At 54.2% G+C, this 21,039-nt stretch overlaps 2 protein-coding genes and 1 long non-coding RNA gene across 4 annotated transcripts in view; 2 read left to right on the forward strand and 1 right to left on the reverse strand.

Moving 5' to 3' along the window:
• The window catches only part of MIEF1 (mitochondrial elongation factor 1), a 10,327-nt gene extending 5,765 nt beyond the window's left edge, over positions 1 to 4,562 (reverse strand). Inside the window, exon 1 of one of the 2 annotated variants that reach the window (XM_040490781.1) lies at positions 4,458 to 4,562. The gene's annotated coding sequence lies outside the window, so the exon portion shown is untranslated. Of the gene's footprint in view, positions 1 to 4,239; positions 4,352 to 4,457 lie in introns of those variants that run through there. The other variant, XM_040490780.1, reaches the window with a different exon arrangement.
• A 1,423-nt stretch (positions 4,563 to 5,985) lies between these two features.
• LOC121041002 (uncharacterized) lies at positions 5,986 to 20,217 on the forward strand. The gene is made up of 5 exons (XM_040491824.1): positions 5,986 to 6,097; positions 6,473 to 6,792; positions 7,201 to 7,348; positions 19,401 to 19,415; positions 19,660 to 20,217. The coding sequence occupies exons 1-5, from the start codon at positions 5,986 to 5,988 to the stop codon at positions 19,962 to 19,964; spliced, it is 900 nt and encodes a 299-aa protein (XP_040347758.1). The 3' UTR covers positions 19,965 to 20,217.
• Positions 16,207 to 17,821, forward strand: LOC121040321 (uncharacterized). Its single transcript, XR_005795233.1, has 2 exons — positions 16,207 to 16,852; positions 17,101 to 17,821. It is a non-coding gene; the product is annotated as an uncharacterized LOC121040321 (long non-coding RNA).
• Positions 20,218 to 21,039: the final 822 nt, after the last annotated feature.

A 21,039-nucleotide genomic window follows, 5' to 3' on the forward strand; every position in this document is an offset into this window, starting at 1 on the left:
AAGGGAAGGGAAGGGAAGGGAAGGGAAGGGAAGGGAAGGGAAGGGAAAACATTTCTGACTCTACTACTTCCAGCAACTGAGTTAACTAAGAGTCATTGTCAAGTCCAAAAATATTTTTCCCTAACCAGAGTTCACAACTTTGGTGGCACTTTTCTCTACCTTTTCTGGTCAACAGAAGCTTCGGGCTTTGGGACATAATGGGAGACTACTTGGCCAAATGAAATACATTCCCACTTGCACAGAGCAAGCAAGGCCAAGGGGAAGAGTTAAACTATACATTACAGGTGGGGTCAGGGAAGAACACTACTCATCGTCCCTCCAGTGGCCACTGAGACAGAGATGGCACAGATCAAACTTGGCCAAAGCAGAGTAATTCAATCAGGACAGAGTAGAACTTTACACACATGTGTTCCCCACACATAACAATGACCAGTGTTTTCTATTTATTTAGTTAGTTTTTGAGAAAGAGAGCAAGAAAGGGGCAGAGAGAGGAGACACAGAATCCCAAGCAGACTCCACGCTATCAGTGCAGAGCCCGACGTGGGGCTCAATCCCACAAACTGGAAGATCAAGACTTGAGCCCAGATCAAGAGTTGGACGCTTAACTGACTGAGCCACCCACACACCCATTTTCTTTCTTTTAAACAAAAGAACCTTTACTGATATGTTTATAATAGAAACACTGGATGCAGGCACCTCCTTGAACGTGAGGCAGCAGGACCAGAAGGGGATGTCCTCCACCCAAGTGAAAGCCAGAAGGAGCCTCCCTGGGCCATTTAACCCAGGGCCCATCTGATGACTGGTAAGAACGAAGCAGCGATGTGGCATAACAGAAAAGAGCCTGAGTTCTCAAGCCGGCAACTCTGAGGACGAGTACTTGCCTTTGAGCCCTGACTTATTAGCTGAGTGACCTCCCTAAGTTACTTAACCACCCCAGCTACGAAAAGGGGATAACTACCCCCGCGTGGCCTGAATCAGAAGGTTGTAGTGAGGAAAAAACATCTACAACAATACTGAATGTGAACGCTTTATAAACTGGAAGAGTACCCCACAAGTACGAGCTATCGTGAAGTCTTTTACGATTTCCATTCACAGGACAAAAGGTCACCTTCCAGAAGGCAGGCAGCAATCCAGACTGTCCTCTCAGTTACATCCTACCTTCTGAGATAGAGCTAAGAAATGGCCTCTAAAGCTCACACTGATGCTCTTCCACACTTCAGACCCAGACCATTAAGTTGGCAGCTTGTGAGAAGGCTCTCCCTTGTCTAGTGCCGTGTGCTCCCCCCATCTGTGGACCAGGTGATGCCACCGGTGACCAGGGAGAAGAGAGTATGTCCATGAGCTTCAACAGCGAGATGAAAGCTCTTGTTCTAAAACCTAACTTGTTTCAGTCGAGACTGCTTATCTACCGTACATTGTCTACTCAGGTTCTGTGGCTTAGCCTGCCTATTAGGACACAAGAATCCACCTGGCATGACGGGGAAGGGGGAGGGGGGTGGGGGGTGGGGGAGCCTGGCTCCTCAGTGCCATCAAGGAAGAGAACTGTTGGTTACTGGGTTTAGAGTTTCAGTTTTTCAAGATGAAAACGTTTTGGAGATCTGTTATGCAACAATGTGAATATTTTTTTTTTTTTTTAAGTTTATTTATTTTGAGAGAGAGAGAGTGAGCACGTGCCCATGAGCAGGGAAGGGGCAGAGAGAGGGAGAGACAGTCCCAAGCAGGCTCCACACAGTCAGCACGGAGCCCAACGTGAGGCCTGATCCCAGGAACCGTGAGACCGTGACCGGAGCTGAGATCAAGAGTCAGATGCTTAACCAACTGAGCCCCACAAGTGCCCCAACGGTGTGAATACTCTTACTACTACTGAGCTCTACACTAAAAACTAATGAAAACGTTTTTTAAAAAGAAGAGGACAAAGAAGGAGGAGGAGTGCTGACATGGCAGGCAGGGCTGGGGATGGAAGGTCTCAGCGCCGGTGACATTTCCGGGCCAGTTATTTAACCTGTCGTCCCAGGTACAAAAACGGGAACGGACATACTCATTGCCCCGATGGAGCGGGGATGAGGCGTAACGGTGGCCCTGCAGCTTCGGAGGCAGACCGCACAGAACCGTGAAAATTTCAACTTCTCTTACTTGAGAAAGCCACAGGACTTCAACATGTCTGGCTTGAGCGCACACGAGGCCAACTGACACTCGCTGAGTCACCGTGCCGGGCACGTTACACGTGTTAATTCCCGAATCCTTACGCCGCCACCGTGGGGTCGCAGTGTTACCTCCAACGTACAGATGAAGAAGCAGAGGCAGAGGTTAAGTCACTGGCCCAAGGTTATCGTGTCGGTAAGCTGCGCGGCCAGAATCCGAACCCAGAGCTCGTCTGCCGGAGAGTAGTGCAGAGGAGTCCTAAGGCCTGCCACCCCGCCTCGCTCACATCTTATGAGCCAGAAGACCTTAACCTTCTTGGAGGCATTTTGGCACATTCACTGCCGTGTCCCAAGGGCCAGCACTGTTGACACACAGATCATATCGTATCTGCGGCACAAATGAGCCGTTAACCCTATGGGGGGCGGGGGGGGGCGGATTTCTGGTTTTTTGAGGAGGTGGTGAAGGCAATCTGTAACCCAACTCACAGGGAAAACAGATGGACACAGAGACCCAGTAATGATTTCTCTTTCAGATCCGCTACCCTTCCCGGCGCAGGCAGGCTCCCACGGGCATCAACCCTCCCCTGGCCCTCCCCTGCCGAAGGCGAGTCTGCAGTCAACCTAAGTGGCCAAGGAGAACCGAAAGCGGTTACATAAGGCTCCCCGCTCCCCCCGCCCCCTTTCCCCCTCTATGGAAAACAGCACCCTCGCCCAGCCGGCAAGCCTTATACCCCAGTTATCCTTCGTTTTTCTCTCTCTGCCTCCAGCCTCAGCCAACTGGCCACCGAGCCCCGCTGCCGCGCACACTATGGAAGCGCAGCTGCCCCACCACCCCAGTCGCTCAGGGTCGTCCGGCCGGACTTGCTGCCTCCGCTCTCTCATCAGCAGCTTGTTCTCCACACGGCCACCGCCACGATCCCTCTTCTGTGCCATTCCCCTGCTTTCCAGAGCTGTGACCGTCCCCCTCCTATCGGATGTCACAATCTCTTCGCCGGGGGGGGGGTCAGTCTCCTTGCAGACTCGGCCCGGCCTCAATTCCTGCCACTCGCCTCACAGGCGTGCTGTGCCCGCCACAGCAGACTCAAGTTTCCAGACTACTGTTCCCACCGCCGTATTTGTCCGTTCCTGACCATCTGCATGGCAAGCTTCTATTTCTCATTTGAGGCGGACCTCAAACGGCCCTTTTCTATAGCCACCTATGACCCCCCCTACCACCTCCCTCCTCAGGCAGAATTACGTCCTCGTCCCCATCTCTAAGCTCTTTATGTGACCCCCTGGCACAGAGTTGCTCCCACTGGAATTACTTTCCGTTCATCTCCACATCAGACCAAGTCCTTCGATGAACCGTATCGTTCACCTCTATCCCAGAGCCTGCCGGAACATGCCAGGGCCATAGAAGGCCCTCTGGAAAAGTTGCCGAACTAAATATAATCACTAGGTTATAGAGGGACTTCTTGTGAACACTGGTATCAGGAGTAAACAGAGCTAACCTACCACCTACTAAGCACCATTCCAAGTGCTGTGTGTGTGTGCAGTCTCACTGGATTCTCAAAATGACTGCACAAAGCAGGTACTGTTCTCTCCATTATAAATGAGGAGATGGGAGCTTGGAAAAGTCTAGTGATTTGCCCTAAGTCCCACCGCTATTAGCACCAGAGCCAGGATTTGAACCCAGACACGGTCCCTTGAAGTCCACACACACTATGCTTGCTTTGTAGGCCGTGTTGTAACAGAATATAGTCATGTCTGGGGAATGTGACCTTGACCCATAAGGTAACGCAATCCACTGAGAGTGAGCCAGCCTGGAACTGAGCTCTAATACTTTTAACCAGGATCTTCTGTAACATTTTCAGAAGTAAAATGTTCCAGGAAATAAAATGGTGATAATAATTTTATTCTGACGGGCCTTGAAACGCAAGGCCTATTTTTTCTCAATAAGGAAACCTACTTCTATTAACGTCTCTAATTCCTCCATTGATTTCTAATGACTGAAAGACTATGGTCACTGAAAAGAAACTGTCCCCTCTCCTGGCCCCCTGCATCAAAAAGAAAAAAGAAAAAAAAAGAAAGAAACCTATAGGATTAAGTGTCTACCTACCTGAGACTGCTTACTGCATCTGTGAGGTAGGGATGGGAAAGAGCAGGAGTGTCTATGAAGACACCTTTGAACTCTTTCCCTTGGAATTAGGAGGAGAGGGGAAAGGAGGGGATCCTAAATAATCCCCCCCAATTTGCTGTGGAGGAAGACCAGGCCCTTTTCCAGCTGCCTCTCCCGGGCCTCAGGATCCTCTAGCTTCTGGTTTTTCCGGAACTCACGGCGGATGGAGGCAAGATAGAAGTCTCGATCAGTGTAGCGAAGCTCTCGACCCTGGCGCAGCAGGGCCCGGTACAGACTGAGCACCGCCTCTCGGCTCCATGGGGCCATGGGGGACTGGCGGGGGCTGGGCGTCAAGCTATAAACAGAAAGGAAAAAACAGAAGCCTAGAATCAGAATTAACGTAGAAGGGTCTATATAGAGACTATCTAAAATGCAGGGGTTCTTAATCTGGGTCTGAGAGATCCCAAGGTCACATTATGACTTAGTGGCAGGGCTAGAAGTAGACCCCAGCCTCCCAGTGTCCTCTCTGGGAAAGTACAGGTTATGCTGAAGGGCCAGGGCTTGAATCCTGGCTCTGCCGTTTACCGGCCATATGATTCTGGGCAACGTACTTAACTCTTCTGAGCATCAGGTTCCTCGGTGGTAAAAAAAAAAAAAAAAAATGCGGATGACATTATATGTTAAAGAGTACCTACCACATGGGGTTATTTTGAGAACTGCATGAGATAATGCACATATAGCATCTCTAATAGAATTCCACTACGAGGGGTGGTCTAGAGTGGTTGAAGGCAAGGACTCTCAGCCACACTTGAATCCTGGCACCACCGCTTATGCAGTGATTACCCTGGCAAGTTTCTTAACCTCTCTGCGCTAACCTCAGTTCTCCACTTGTACAATGAGGAGCAAGACTGTATTCTGCCCATTCGGTTGGTACGAGGATTAAATGACTTAATGTATGTAAATGGGTCTAGAATAGTGCTTGGCACCTACAAAGAAGCACGCTATCACGGCCGGCTATTACTAGTGGCCCCCAGCCCAATAAATAGTAGATTTAGTTTTGCGTGAACCGCCACCATCTGCCTTCGGTAACAATGAACCTTTACACAAATACTGAGTGTCATTTATAAAATGCTTTGTCATCCATTACATTTAAATGAAGAAACCTAGGAGGTGATCAGGGGTCCTAACGTTGACAGTGAACACTTACGGAGGGTTTACTATGTATCAGGCATGTTTCAGGCACATTCCACAGAATAACGCGTCTCATTCTGTCAACAACCCCAGCGTCCTCATCCCCATTTTAAGTGGGGGAAACTGAAGCTCCCACAGGGAAGTAACTTGCCCACAGGCACATAGCTGGAAAGGGGGGCTGCATTCCTGCCCCCAACTCTGCCTGCCTCTGTAAGGACAATTACCATTCGCTGGGGCCTTACCACGTAGGACAGGGGTGCGCTACAAACTTTCCCAGCACAGCGCTTGGCACATATAAGGGCCTCAAAAAATAAGTTGGATGAAAGAAGCAAAGTCCCTATGTGGGAGAAATGATCACCCCTATTTCAAAAATAAAGAAATGAGATCGAATGGGGGAGGTACTTGGTAAAAAGATCTGAACTTTGGGCCCGAAGTCAGTTAGCCATCAGCGTCCGGCCTCACCAACTTTCTGCGCGAGCTCGAGCAAAGCCACTGTCCCTGTCCTTTTTTCCTCAATTGTAGAAGAGCTCCCCTCGGCCCCAAGGGCCTCCCGGAATGGGAGAGATGAACCCAGAAAATCAACAGGAAAAGTGCTTTATGAGGTTGGAGGCGATTGTCACGCGAGGGCTGTTACAAGGTCGATCGGCGATTGGGCGACTGAGCCCTGGTCGGTCCCCAGTTCCTGCCTCGACCCTAGGGGCCGGGCCGAGGCGGGATGGGGAGGGCCCGGGCTGGGGCAGGCCGGCTCGGGGGGGCCCCGGGAGGCCTCCGGAGACTGGGGCGCGGCCACCGAGCGGCCTCCCGGGAGGAAACTAGAGCGGTCTGGGCGAGACCCCCGCTGGCCGGGTTGGGGTGGGGGGCGCCAGCGCGGCCCTGCGCAGAGGCTCGGCGAGCCCCGGGCCCCGGCTCCTCCCCGCACTCACCCGCGGACTGCGCGCGCTACCACTCCTCGCGATTCGCCTCTCGCCCGGTACCTTTCCCGGGGTCACCCACCAACATGGCCCCTTCACTTCCGGGACACGACCTTGCGCACGGAGCTGAGGGGAGGGACTGAAGGGAGCGTGGGGGCGGGCGGAGGCGGAAGGACTTCCGTTCTTCGCGGCCGAGGCCTCTCTCGGGGCGGGGCCAGGAGCCTCGTCGGGCCACGCCCCCTCAGGCGGTCTGGGTCCCGCCTCCGTGCGTGACGTCCCCCAGGGACCGGTCCGCCGTGGCCGTTCGGGCCCCGCCCACCCGGAGAGCGACCGCGCCGTGGGCGGGAGTGGGGCGGCGGACTGGCACCCGGGTGGCCTCGCCGTCCGGCGACCGGGCTGCGTCGGGCCGACCCCCACCCGCTGCCAGCCTCGTAACCTGTCAGGCGGTCAGGTCAGACCCCAGCACCGACTGCCGATCTCGGGCTGGGGCCGTGGGGACACCTGGGGAAGTCTGACACTACTACTATTCTCTGTCATGGCTGTCAAAGCTCCTCAAGTCCCATTTTTCTCAGATCGCTTTCTTTTCACCCCTCGGGGCTCTTCCTGCTCCGCGGGCCCTTCGGCTCGCGGCAAACTCCTACCCTTGAAGGTCCACCTCAGTTGTTCCCTCCGGACGTCTTTTCCAGCACCTTCCTCCTCGGGCGTCCAGCACAGGCGCCTCCTTTGGGCCGCACAGAAATGTCTGCACACTGCTGTTGGGGCTCCTAACCCTTTCAACAACAAATCGTATTTACTGGCACCAGTTATTTGCCGGGCACTGCTGTTTAATGTACCCGTTTGCTTCTCTGTCTCTCACCAGATCTGGGGGCGCGACCCACACCTTCTGGAATCCGTGAGGCCCCTGCCCGCAGCGTGTCCAGGTGCCAAGCGAAGCCAAGGAGCGTTGGGAGTCAGGCCCCTGGGGACCCCCAGTTCCAGTTGCACCACTGAAGGACTTCTGCCCTCTGGCAAGTTTCCTAACCTCCGCCTGGGGCTGTTGTGGGGACTAACGGGCATCCAGCAGGAGGGGGTGGGCGTTGAGGAGCAGTTACCATCCACTCATTGATTCACGCATCCAGTCCTCCTCAGGGGTCTCTAACGTGCAGGGCACTGCCACCGGTGTTGCAGGGAACAGAAGGATCAAGTTGGGTCATCTAGTGGGGGCTCACGCAGTTGGTGAGGCGAGCTGGGAGCCCTCCTGCAGGTGGGAGGATGGAGGGAAGGGAGTGTGGTGGGAGGGAGGGCGTTGCTCTTTTACACGGAGTGGGCGACATGCGGACCTTCTTTTTGGTGCCCGTGGACACCATTCCGTGCCACCTTCTCGGCCTTCAACGCCTTTGCTTCGGCTTCGGCTTTAGGAGGAGCCGGGGTTTTCCTCTTCCGTTTCTGCTCCGTCTTCGTGAAAAGGGTCCCTCCCTGAATTCCATTGTCGCAGGGTCGGTCTGGCTTGAGCAGGACCGAATGCACCAAGCGCTAAAGCAGGGAGGTTGGTTGAGGAAGCTGTTGCAGGACCCCAGGGGAGACAGGGGTTCAAACCAGGGGAGGCGGCAGTGGAGGGAGGAAGTGGTCAGATCCTGGAAGTCTTTGGAGCTAGAGCCACTGCTCACATAGGGTGTGAGAAAGAAGGGTCACCGTGGCTTCCGGCTGCTGCCTGAGCAACTACCCTGCTGCCTCCCTGCTCCAGCTCAGTTAGGAGCATGTTCCGCGTGTTCCAGAAGAAGGCTGTTTTCCAGAGGCCTAAGGTCTCCACTCACATGAGGGGAGACTTCCCTGTGATTTGGGGAGCCCCGCAGCACTGAGGGACGGTGAGCCCTAGGGCTTCCGGGAAAGGGAGGGCCCAGTTGGGGGCCTCAAGGAGGGAGGCTTAAGACTTAGGACCAATGGTGGTGTGGAGCCTGGGCTCTTAGGCTGGGGCTGGATCCCCCAGGGCTGGAGGAAGAAACTCAGCAATTCTCTCCCTCAAGCTCCAGTGCAGCAGCCCCAGCACTTACAGCCGCCTTTATGAAGCGCCTCTGGTGTGCCAGCCATTTTGACTGACTACTTTACAAACATTGTATTATGTCCAGGCCCAGCGGCCCTGCTTGGTAGGCATCGTTATCCCCATCTTACAGATGAGAAATCCAAGACTGAGAGAGGTTTGCTAATTTCTCTGATACTGAGCCAGGCAGCCGGGAAGCTCGCGGTGGAACGCATATCTGTCTTACACCAAAACGTGTGTTCTTTCCACTCTTCCAGGCTGCCCTACTTTGCTCGATAAAGAAATAATTTTGTGACCCAAATAAATCTGTTTGGTGACATTTCCAGCTGGAAGACTAGGTGACCTTTCGTATCCCTCCTGACCCTCCTGCTCTATAGAATATTATTTTTAGGACGGAAGGGGGGAGGCCCCCGGGGGGCCTGCCTTTCAGATCAGCTTCCCCAGACTCTTCTGGGTCTTTTCTTTACTTCCAGACTCAGAGCACTCATTCCTGTTCCCAGTGCTCCCGTGACAATGGTGGGGGGAGGGGGGGGGGTTGGAGAAGCGGGGCAGGCACACATCCATGGTTCCTTTGTAGGTCTGAGACCCCTGGCAAGGAGCACTGCCCCAAATGTCAGGGCTCTGCCGGGTGGATAGGACAAAGGGTCCTCTGGGATCTCTAAGATATTGCAGCTTTGACCTAACTCCCAGTCACACATCTGGATGTTGGCAAATGGTGTGTTATGGGGTCACGGATGGAGGGCAAGAGGGAAGCCCTTGTTCATCAGAGCCGTGACTCGCACCAATAGTAGACATTTCATTGCGGAGTGAATGGATGAAGGGATATTTTCCAGAAAGGTGGAGGGACTGGGAGAGAGAGACCATTTCCCCAAGTCAGGTCAGTCAAGTCTAGTTGCTTTTGAAAGGGGCAGTGGGGCGGCGACGGGCATGGGGCAAGTGATTGAAGCTTTGCGTGTCTTGCTTTCCCCATCTGTGAGCTGGAGATAGAGATAAAGAGCTGCCTCCTTGGGCTGTTGAGGGTTAAATGTGAGAGGGCATGCAAGGTGTCATCGGGAGCCTGACACCCGGTGAGCACACAGTAAGTGGTGGGTGGCTTGTATTATCATGAGGTGTCGGTGTCTCTCTCTCTCTCGTGAGTGGACAGGGACGTGGGAATATCACAAACAGACTTTGGAAACCCAGGACACCAGTTCCAGGGCAGGAATTCGGGGAGTCTCAAGCTAGGGCCCTCCAGCCCTGGAAAGCCTCCGTGGCCAAGGGTCCGGGCCCCAGAGGGCTAAGGCAGGATACAGGAACAAAATGAACAAAACGTTTTTGCTGAGTGACCGTGAGAATCAACACTGTTGTTCCCAAGCAGTCTATTGTTCAGCATTTAGTGAGCACCTAGTGTGAGCCAGGGCTAGAGGTGGGGATGCAGATGTAAAACACACAGTTCCTGTCCTCAAGAAGGCTGGGGAGGGGGGGCAGGGGGGTGGAGACAGACAGGTACGCAGGTGCTAGGAGAGAAGCCTTCACAGGTGCTCTGGGAACCAGAAGATGCTGTGACCCAGTGAAGAAGCAAGGTTGGGTGAGCACCCACTGGCTACGGAAGCGAAGGGTTGAGACCCAAAGCTGGACCGTGAGCATGCTAAGGTTTCTCGGAAAGGAAGTGATAGCCGGTGAGGCGTGCTTCAGGCACTGGCACCGTTAGTCTGGAGTCGGTCACGGGTTCAAGTCCCAGCTCTGCTGCCTGACCGCTGGGTGTCCTTCAGCAACGTGCTCAACCTCTCTGAGTCTTGGTTTCTATACTCAAAAATGGGGATTCATTAAAGTACCTAAGCAATCAGACCTTGAAACTGACTCATGCTAGGATGGAGAAAGAGAGAAGCAGTGTATATCTGTGTATATATTAAGTGTGTATCTGGAATGAGAATTAAAACTATGGCTAAGGCCTTAGGGAGTCCAGGTGATGGTAGGGGGGCAGGAGTGGTCCTGGCAGAGGATGGGGTCTCGGCCCATTTCAGAGTTCAAAGGACTAGAGCCTGAGAACTCAGGAGAGGCCCGAGATGAGGCTGGGGAGGAAGGCAGCAGGCCACAGCCAGGAATTTGACCCTGAGCCAACAGCAGGGGAAAGTCCCAGCCACGATCAGCCTTCTGTCTTAGAAAGAGCTGCCTGGCCCTTTTACGGGGACTAGATTGACAGGCTGAGACCTGCAGGAGCTGGGCCCCAGGCCACTTCGGCACCCCTTGAGAGAGCCATCAGCGGACGGTAGGAGTGAGCCCAACGCTTCCTGTGTGCGGACATCTCTTGCACACACAACCCCCTAACCCTCATCACAGCCGTGTGAGGATGAGAATGTCCCTGTGCCAGGTACATCCAAGGAGGCAGAACCTTAAAGAGCCATAAGCAGCAGGACTAGGATCTGAACTCCGCTCTGGGGCTTGAACCGTCCCGGGATAGATGAAGTGACTAGAGGCAAGGGTGGAGGAAGAAGACAAGGACAAGGAGCCCCTGGGGACACTGACAGCTAAGGCCCAGGAAGCAAAGGACACCGCAGAAGACGGGGGTGTCATGGAGGCCTGGGGAGAGGAGAGGGTGGCCACGGAGGCCAGGGCCCCAGCCAGTTTGCCCAGTTAGGTGCTGGTCTCAGACCGGTTCACTGAGAACCCAGGGGCTATAGAGAGTAATTGGGGAGGTGGAAAGGGAGACCGTGACTTTGCTGGCAGGAGAAAGGGTGAGATGAGAGGACAGTTGAAGAAAAAGCGGTTGGGTTGGGCTGGGGGTGTGCTGGTACCGTTCCAGCCTGGGGAGGGGAAGAGAGGAGCCAGTTGAGGCAGAGGAGTTGGAAGTGCCAGAGGGAGTGAGCCCTCAAAGGAGTGAATTCCCCGATGCTGCTTACTGAGAGGGGTGGGGAGGGGAGGGGGCACGCAGGGCAGCTCCAGGCTCCCCTGCTGGAGGCAGAGAGGGTGAGTGCCTGCAGCCTGGGTCTTTCCAGCCTCCAGCCCTTTGCTCTGCCCAGCAGTGTTGTAAGGCACACAACGTTGCGACCCTCTTTAAATGCTGGGTGCTTTGAATGGGAGGGAAATGGCTACTGAATGACAAGACAGAAAGCTCACCCCAGCCCACCCCCCCTCCACCTCCCAACCTTGCCAGGGGAGGACCCAGGGTGGAGTAAGGGTGCAGACACTCCTTTTACCCGCTCTGCTGGAGTAATGGAGGAGTTGGCAGTAACCGTAACGGATCAATGAAGCTCTGGGACGTGAGCCTGCCAGGGACCTGGAAATCTCTCAGAGAGAGCCGCCTCCCTCCCGATGGAGTTTGCTGTCATCAGATGTCATCGATCCTGTATTCACCAAACCAAAACCTGATATCCCTGGCCAGGAGTGAGATTCCCCCATTAGCCTGTGAAATCTTTGCTGCCCACATAGTGCCAGGTGGTGTTGAGAAGGGCACAGAGACTGTAAGCTCATTCACGGAATACCCTCCCCTTGGCAGGCAGCAGGAGTGGGGGCCTGGACTGGCAGATGGGCAGGCTTAGAGCCCAGCTCCCAGCTCCCCCACTTGCCACGTGTACCACCTCTGTGAGGTTCAGAACGTAGGAGAAGGGTGGGGAGGCTGAGTACAGTGTCCAGCCCAGGGCAGTCGCTCAGTGAATCTCAGCCAGTATCCCTTTATATCCTTTCTACCCATCGACCCACTGGATATCAGTGACCCACTTTACAGATGAGGCAGCACCACTCAGGCTGATTACAGCCTCCATCTCCTCCAGGGGCAAACAGGTGTACGTGCGGGACTGTTCTCGCCCCGCAAAGAGCTTTGTCAGACCCAGAAAATTATAAGAGCTTTCCGCGTTTGCTTAAATGCTTAAGACATCTGGCAGCATTGGGCTCCCCAGCCCCGTCTTCTGCTAAGGAGCAGCTAATCCCTTTGGACAGTTTGCACAGCAGCCTGTGTGGGCTGGCAGTGCAGTGGCCCTGCCCGGAGGGTGGATTGGCGGGGGGGAGGCTGGAAGAGGGAGAAGGGAGAGCAAGGTATGATTTCCAGGTCAGAGTCTGGGACGTACGGCAACACAGTAATTAAGACAAGGCATACTCCAGAGGTTGCGCAGAGCTCGGGATGACGCTGAGTGTGGTTTGGAGAAGTCGTGATGTCTGCACATGCTCTTGGTCCTTTGAGTCTTAGAGCTTGACCCGCCGATGTCCTCGGGCTGGGCTGATTGGCAGAACAGCCTTTCCTCCCCCAGGTGTCTCGGCAATTCCACAGCTGGTACAGGCGGGAGGATGGGAGGACCCTCTCTAAATACGGCGCCGTGATGGGAAAGCCATTCTCACATCCGAGGATGGTCAGAGGAGGAAACCGGCTAGGAGAGCAGGCAGAAACAGGCGGCCTGAGGCCCCTCTTCTCAGATCAGTGAGGTGAAACCCGGGACAGCCTGGTCCTGTTCTTTTTCTTTAACACTGTTCTTTAATGTCTATTTTTCAGAGAGAGAGAAAGAGTGCGAGCAGGGGAGGGGCAGAGAGAGACACAGGATCTGAAGCAGGCTCCAGGCTCCGAGCTGTCAGCACAAAGCGCAACACGGGGCTCGAACCCACGAACCGTGAGATCATGACCGAAGCTGAAATTGGATGCTTAACTGACTGAGCCACCTCGGCACCCCCCCCCCTTTTTTTTTATGTTTTCTTATTATTTTGAGAGAGAGAGAGAGAGAGAGAGTGCATGGGGGAGTGGGGAAGGGGCAGAGAGAGGGAGACAGAGAATCCCAAGCAGGCTCCCTGCTGTCAGCGCAGAGCCCGACACGGGGCTCGATCCCACGAACCTGTGAGATCCTGACATGAGCTGAAACCAAGAACATGCTCAGGACTTCCAAGAGTGTTGACGACGCCACCCGGCAAAGCCTCCCACTGACGCAGCGCGGTGGGCCTCTGCCCTCAAGTGACTCCGAGGGGGACGAATGGACCCTAAGGAAGGTGGTGGCCCTGGTCTGCCAGAGTGCGGGGGTCTCTGGGGCCTGACTGGGGACGTGCTGGTGGGTGGATATCAACGTCAGCCACCACTACTGACGCAAGTGGGGCTGGGAGCCGGCCGCCCGAGGAGGGATGAGCTGTTAAGCGCCCGCCGTGTCAGTACAGCTCAGCAGGATCCGGTGAGCGCCACGGGGCCCCAGCGGAAGTCACACCCAGCCCCGCCAGGTAGGGAACAGACGCTCCAGAGGTGTTCACCTTCCGGGCTCCGCCACATCCTGTGCAGGCTCTGGAACCTTCCTTTCCTCGTCTGCCGAAGGGCTAGAAGAGCACGTCGCCCTTTGCGCCACATGCCTTCACCACACGGATGTCCCCCTCGCGTGGCCTTCATCATTCTGTGTATTTCCTGGTCTCGGTTTTCCTTTCTCTTCATAATGTTCTGTGATTCTATTATATATACACACACATGTATGTGTATATACATCCTTCCATTCTGCGGCGTCTGCTTTATACGCCCTCTGAAATCCCACCTGGCGTCCAGTTGGGTAAAAGAAAGGAAGGAAAGGAGGGAAGACCGCCCCACACCGCCGGTTGTGGACATGCCTGGCTCTCCCACTAGGAGGCAGCACAGCACCGTGCGAAGGGTGGTGGAGGCCCTGGTCCTCTAAGTCCCATGGGGAGCTGTGTGGCTTTCAGCAATTTATACCCTTAATCTCCCCGGATCCTAGCCTCCCCACCCCTACAACCTTGCAGGCTGGTAAGGCGTAACCCCCCTAGATACCATGTAGATTACATGAAGTAACGTATGGAAAGTGCCTGATTCCGCTTCCAGGGGACATTTAACGATGTCTGGAGACACGCGTGGTTGTCACACTCGGGGGAGCGGATTCATCCGGTAAGTAGGGGCCAGGGATGCTGCTAATACCCTGCAATGCATCGGGACAGGCCCCCCAACACACAATCATCTGGCCACGAGGTCACTAGCGTCGAGGTCGAGAAACCGTGGCCTTACTTACAAGTCGATTTTGAGCTCCTAGAGGGCAGCAAGTGTGTCTTCTCCGTTTCTGTATCTTCCTTGGGGCCTGTCATACGGCGTGCAGTCAGTGAGCGAGTGCAGGGTTGAGCTGAAAGGTTAAGTACTGGCAGAAGAGGTGGCATGGGTACAGTGGGTGGGAAGAGGGGTGACCGACTAGAAAAACTCACTGTCATGGAGTGGGATTGCACACCTAACTGCATTAGCATGGCGGCTTCCTGAGAGATGAGTCTGATTTGCAAAAATGAAATTGGTTCTAAACATCCTAATCAGGTTGTTTTAAATGCTGGCGATCAAGGGGACCCTTCGAGAACTTTCTAATTTTTTTTAATGTTTATTTATTTTTGAGAGAGAGAGAGAGAGCAGGGGAGGGGCAGAGAGAGAGGGAGACACAGAATCTGAAACAGGCTCCAGGTTCTGAGCTGTCAGCACAGGGCTCGAACTCACGAACTGCGAAATCACAACCTGAACCGAAGTTGGATGCTTAACCGACTGAGCCACCCAGGTGTCCCTTAAGAGCGTTCTAGAACTGAGCGACCCCGTTTGGAGCCTCTGCCCCAGGACCCTGTCACAATGGGCTGGAATGACAGAGTCAGGTTTCCTGCCTTCTACAAATCTCAAGAATGTTGTTTCTTTTTCCCACCACCAACCTGCACCCCAGACCCTGGCCAATATTTACAGAACCAAATGGCAAAGAGTCTAAAAGTCTCATTACTGGACAGCAGTGGGCTGGCTGGCAGAGCAGATCAGGGAGCGGAGACAACTATTTTTGACTAGTTGATGGGCGGTCACGTGGATAAGGGCCTGGCCGTGTCCCATGTGAACTTCTAGAAGGCAGAGCAATCCAAACTGGGGCCTGGCATGAGGCATCCTGGGTCTTCAGAAAGGTCGCTGCATGGGACATGCTGAATGTTCTCATTATGGCATGGGGACTGATCCAGTGTGATATCAAAGGAAGTGGCAAATCTTGGCCAAGAGGCGTGGCCGCAGCTAATCCCGTGGGCAAGGCCCTTCAGGGGAGGAAGCTTGGGCCATAGAACACCTACTGCCCTCAGATGGCAGGTTGTATGTGACAGGACCCCAGTGCTTGGGCAGGCAGAGTGGGGTGTTCAGGGAGCAGGGTCTCTGGTGGGTGTTGGACAGCGTAGGAGACAGTCCTGGGTTCAAATCCCAGTGCCTCCACTTATTAGTGGCATTCGCCTGTTAGTTGCTCATTCCCCAAATAGATGGAGTCGTGCTAGGAACTGTTTGCTCCCAAGCGTGGGAGACCACACCCAAAAGCAGGCAATCCTAAGACCATGTGGAAAGGGCAGCACTGGAGACGTCCGAGGCATAATGGGAGCCCAGAGGATCAGCACCTAATCTGGGTGTGGGGAGGTAGAGGCGGGGCCGTCCTAACAAGGCCTCCTGGAGAACCTGACACCTGAGCCTGAAAGAGTGAGCAAGCGTCAGAAACAAAATGGCGGCAGAAGGTTCTGGGCTAAGAGAACAGTGTGCCTGAACTCAGAGAAGAAGGTTTTCTTGAGAGGAGTTAGAATGTTTTCCGCTGTAAATAGCAGAAAGCCCAGCTCAAAGTGTCTTTCACAAAGGGAATGTATTGGCTCGTGTAATTGAGAAGTCCTAACAGTGTGGCTTTCAGGGAAGGTTCCACACACCAGCCAGTGCTATCAGCTGTATGCTCCTCCCTCTCCTTTTATTTCTGGTGGTGAGGGCTCTTTCCCCTTTCCTCATCAAATTTAAAAAAAATATTTATTTATTTGGGGGAGAGCGCAAGCGGGGGACGGGCAGAGAGAGGGGGACAGGCAGAGGGACAGGGGGACAGAGGATCCGAAGCGGGCTCTGTGCTGACAGCGGCCAGCCCGATGCAGGGCTCGAACTCACGAACCATGAGAACATGACCTGAGCCGAGTCGGACGCTCAACCGACGGAGCCACGCAGGCGCCCCTCCCCATCATTCTTGAAGAAAAGAACTTCTTTTCCAGAAGCTTCCAGCAGTTTTTTTTCTTCTGTATCACTAGTCTGGATTGGGCCACTCGTCCATCCCTAAAGTAATCGCCCTGACCAGGCAGTGGGTTGTACAAACTGGCGGAGCCTTTCAGGGCTACCTTAGGAGCTGGGTGTGTGCATGTGTGAGTGTGCACCTGTGTCTGTGTCAATCCCCACCAAAGCACACGATCGAGAAATTCTGGTAGGAAGAGATGCCGAGAAGAGGAACCGTAAATGTCCACTGCAGCCAGCATTTACTGAGTGCCTACTGTGTGCCCAGCTCTCTGGAGCTGCTTTTCGTTTGAGGTGACCTTGACACCTTGGGGACTCATCTAATGAGCAGTTGGATCCATGGGCTGGATGCTCACTGGGGAGGACTCTGGAGAGGCTGGGCCAGCCCTACCTCTGCAGGAGTCCAGAACAGTAAGCAGAGCAGTGGGCCCAAGATGAGGCCCTGGGGAGCCCCCTTATTGAAGGGGCGCATGGGGTAAAAGGGTGCCAGGAAGGCACCCGAGAAGGAACATCAAGAAGGAGGTAGGGGCGCCTGGGTGGCGCAGTCGGTTAAGCGTCCGACTTCAGCCGGGTCATGATCTCGCGGTCCGGGAGTTCGAGCCCCGCCTCGGGCTCTGGGCTGATGGCTCGGAGCCTGGAGCCTGTTTCCGATTCTGTGTCTCCCTCTCTCTCTGCCCCTCCCCTGTTCATGCTCCGTCTCTCTCTGTCCCAAAAATAAATAAACGTTGAAAAAAAAATTTAAAAAAATAAAAATAAAAAAAAAGAAGGAGGTAGAGGAAGTCACAGCGGCTGAGGAAGGGGGTGTGGAGAAGGGATGCGTGACCTGTGTGTCAGGTGCACCACGTGAGGAAATGGGGGGTGCGGCCAGAGTCATGATGATGACTGCTCCCACTTTTGAAGCTCTCCCAATTCTCCAGGCTCTGTTCCAAGTTCTGAGTGCCCTTACAACCGCTCTAGAGTCTGTCCCATGAAGGTCTTTATTTCACAGATGAGGATGTGGGAGACCGACTTGGCCAGGGGCCGGTGAAAGACCTGATGGAGGCAACTAAGGTTGTGCCAGTGGTGACCTTGATGCCCCCCATTTCTTTTGGGCATCCTCCTTCCTCTAGTCGAAGAAGGTTAATGAGCATAGCCCGCCCAGCCCCTCTCCAGTCTCACCTATTGGCCCCGGGATGATCACATGACTTTATCCAAGTCAATGGCCTGCAGGCCCGGGACTTTTAGGGGAGAGGAGCTCTATTTCTTCTGTGCTAAGTACCCAAGATGGGATGCCGCGAGGCCTGGAGCTGCTGCAGCCATCTTGCAGGCATGAGGGTTTTAAGGCTGTTGGAGAATAGGGACAACACAGGATAGGAAGTGGAGCTGAGCCGAGCCACAGAGAGAGCTGGACGACAGTGTGGGAGTGAGCTCCACCTCCAGCTGTACCTGAAGCCTTTCTTGTTACTAAACTAACATGTCAGCGAGCCAATAAACTCCACTGCTTGCCTCGTTTGGGTCAGGCTTTCGTCATTAACTGAAAGCCAACTGCGTCAGTCACCTATGGCCACAATCAGGCTGCGTAACAAACCACCCCCGGTGGCTAAAGCAATTGAGCTCACGAGACTGGATTTATGTTTAGGTTGAACTGGGCCGGGAAGCTCTTCTGGTCTTGGCTGGGCTCACACAACACGTTGGGCGGCCGGGATGACGGGAACAATGAGGCCACACGCCGAGGCCCCGGTGGAAGGACTTGTGCCACTGTTGACGGTTTGCCGCAGTAGCTTTCAGCAGTCTAGGATAGGTGTCTGAGAGGTGGTTTGTGGTACCGATGTAGGGTCGGACTTTTCCTACAAACGCAGGAAATGAGGAGCATACGAGAGGTCAGGTTTGCGGGCGGATCGTCCCTCCACTTGAATTTGTGTGATGCTTCCCTGAGGTGAGGTTCAAGCAATGTTTTTATGGCAGGAAGCAGGGGGCCTGTTTGTGTGAAGCCCTGTGTGTCTCCTGCATAAGCAGCGACTGGCTAACAGGCTCATTCTTTTGTGAATTATCCCTTCCTCTGTCACCAATAATCCAGGTCAGGCCTGAGCAGGTGGGCACATCCTTGAAGCAGCTGCCCACGCGCTGCCAGGCAGAAGAACTGTTCAGTTGAGCCTAGATCGAATTGTGGAACCGTCAGCAAATCAATTGTTGTGTTAGATTTCAGGGTGGTTTGTGTTGAAGCAGTAAATATTTGATGGAGTAAACTACAAAATGAAACTTAAAAAAATTATTGTAATTTAAAAGCATTAGTTTCCTGCCATAACTGAGTGTCTGGGAATTCACTAGAACAGCACACGAGGGGTCGAGGATGCTGGCCAGAGAGCTGGCCCCAGGGGAAGGCTTTTCACTGCTGTGAATGGTAACCACAGATGCGTGGATGTTCCATGATGTGGGGTACCCAGGTGGGGACTCCCAGTGGGCTCCAGGATGTCAGGCCTTCAGGGTTTGTTTTTGTTTTTTAATGTTTATTTATTTGAGAGAGAGAGAGAGAGAGAGAGAGAGAGAGAGAGAGAGAGGCAGATTGTGAGTAGGGGAGGGGCAGAGAGTGAGGGAGACACAGAATCCGAAGCAGGCTCCAGGCTCCGAGCTGTCAGCACCGAGCCCGACGCGGGGCTCGAACTCACAAACCACAAGATCATGACCGGAGCCAGAGTCAGACACTTAACCAACTGAGCCACCCAGGCGCCCCTGTTTTTGTTTTTTTTTAAGTTTATTTACTTATTTTGATGGGGAGGGCGGGAAGGGAAGAGAGGAGGAGGGAGAATCCCAAGCAGGCTCCACACTGTCAGCACAGAGCCCGAAGTAGGGCTCAAACCCACAAACCATGAGATCATGACCTGAGTCGAAGTCAAGTTGGAGTGAACCACCCAGGTGCCCCAGGGCTTGGGAGTTTCAACTGCCCACAGCTCAAGCCCCGAGCTGGAGGGCAACTCTAGAAGCACTTCAGTGATTGCTGTTACCCAGTCACCGGGCTTGCTCTGGTCTCCCCCATCCTGATGGAGCTTTACAGGTTGTAAACCATTTCCCTGTCTTTTATGTTGTCCTCTAGATGCAGTAAAGCTCTCTATGGACCATTTTTATTTATTTTTTTTAATTTTTTTTTCAACTTTTATTTATTTTTGGGATAGAGAGAGACAGAGCATGAACGGGGGAGGGGCAGAGAGAGAGGGAGACACAGAATCGGAAACAGGCTCCAGGTTCTGAGCCATCAGCCCAGAGCCTGACGCGGGGCTCGAACTCACGGACCGCGAGATCGTGACCTGGCTGAAGTCGGACGCTTAACAGACTGCGCCACCCAGGCACCCCCCCTATGGACCATTTTTATAGGCAGATTGCGTCTGGAGAGAATAGGCGTCCCCTCCAAGGCCGTGGAGCCCGCCAGAACAGTACATCCAGCTCCCTGGATGGCCCGTGGAGGAAGACAGTCGTATCTGATGTTCACAGCCGCTCACAGCCGGCTTCCTCGGCTCTGACGACTTCACGCCAGCCCTCACCTCGCCGCACTGACGTGGCGCTTACCTGTTGGTGTTTCCCACTGTCCGTAATCCTCCTGACAGCAGGGACTGCCTTCACTCGGCGTCCCCTCACCCGGCACCACGCCTGGCTTGATTAGGAGCTCGGATGGTGTTTGAACATCAGTGTGGAACGTCACGAGCATCCTCACGCCTCCTGCCTTCATCTTCCTCCCCCCCCCCAGCCCCCCGCCACGGACGCTGACACAGGGAGGGGCGCGTGGCATTCACTGCCTTAATGTACCCAAGCCTCCCTCCCCACAGCTGTAAAATGGGAGTGATGGGGAGGGAGATCTCTTAGCCCAGAGCCTGGCACAGAATAGGCGCTTAATAAATAACGTCTGTAAAAGTCTATGATGAGGACGATTCATTCTGGGACATGATTTAAGGGTTATACACTTGATCTCAAGTGGAGAGGGGTTACCGTCACCCCCTTTTGGCTAGGTGGGATGTCTGTATCTCCTCCACTCTCCCCCAAGCCTGTGGAATTACACTCCCCACCCCCCACCCCCAACCCCCCAAGCACCTGCAGCAGGTGCCTTCCTGGGCACTGGCAGCACGGCCGGAGGCCACGTATCTGAGCTATGCATGTGACACCCTGCGCACCTAGTGGCTGCTCAGGGGACATTAGCCCCTGCCGTGGCCACCGACACTTCTGTCTCTCCTCCCTGTCTCCAGCCTCCGTCTCCCCATCTAACAGGGAGGCCGCACAGCCACCCCACGGGAGACTGAGGCAGAGTTCAAAGTGTGCCTGCTATCACCATCTGAGACCCTCCTTGGAAAATACCCAGAGGGTTCCTTCCCGAGGATGATACCATCGTCCATGGGCTTGATGGAAGCCTCCAGGAAGGCCCCCGCATTCCCTGGCTCCAGGCACCATCTGAGCACAAGTCCAAGGGAGAGACAGTGCCGTCTTCACGTGCCCCAAAGGGCTGGTGACAGGACCAGTGCCGGGAATCCAGGTGCGGTCCCTCTTCTGCCACCAAGTGGCTGTGTGACCTTAGAACCTGTGACAGGGAAGCACCTGGATGGCTTAGTGGGTGGAACTTGCGAATCTTGATCTTGGGGTGGTAGGTTTGAGCCCCACATTGGGTGTAGATTACTTTTTTAAAAATCCTGAAAGAAAAAGAAGAAAGAAAGAAAGAAAGAAAGAAAGAAAGAAAGAAAGAAAGAAAG

Source organism: Herpailurus yagouaroundi, unplaced genomic scaffold (assembly GCF_014898765.1).
Source record: "Herpailurus yagouaroundi ecotype Mexico unplaced genomic scaffold, PumYag 182, whole genome shotgun sequence".
NCBI lineage: Eukaryota > Metazoa > Chordata > Mammalia > Carnivora > Felidae > Herpailurus > Herpailurus yagouaroundi.

Excerpts from the sequence above, each read along its gene's own strand:
- LOC121041002 (XM_040491824.1), top strand. The coding sequence starts at position 5,986 with ATGGGAGAGATGAACCCAGAAAATCAACAGGAAAAGTGCTTTATGAGG. Across the intron at positions 6,098-6,472 it reads GATTGGGCGACTGAGCCCTG|GGGAGGGACTGAAGGGAGCG; the intron begins GTCGGTCCCCAG and ends CACGGAGCTGAG. Across the intron at positions 6,793-7,200 it reads GTAACCTGTCAGGCGGTCAG|ATCTGGGGGCGCGACCCACA; the intron begins GTCAGACCCCAG and ends GTCTCTCACCAG.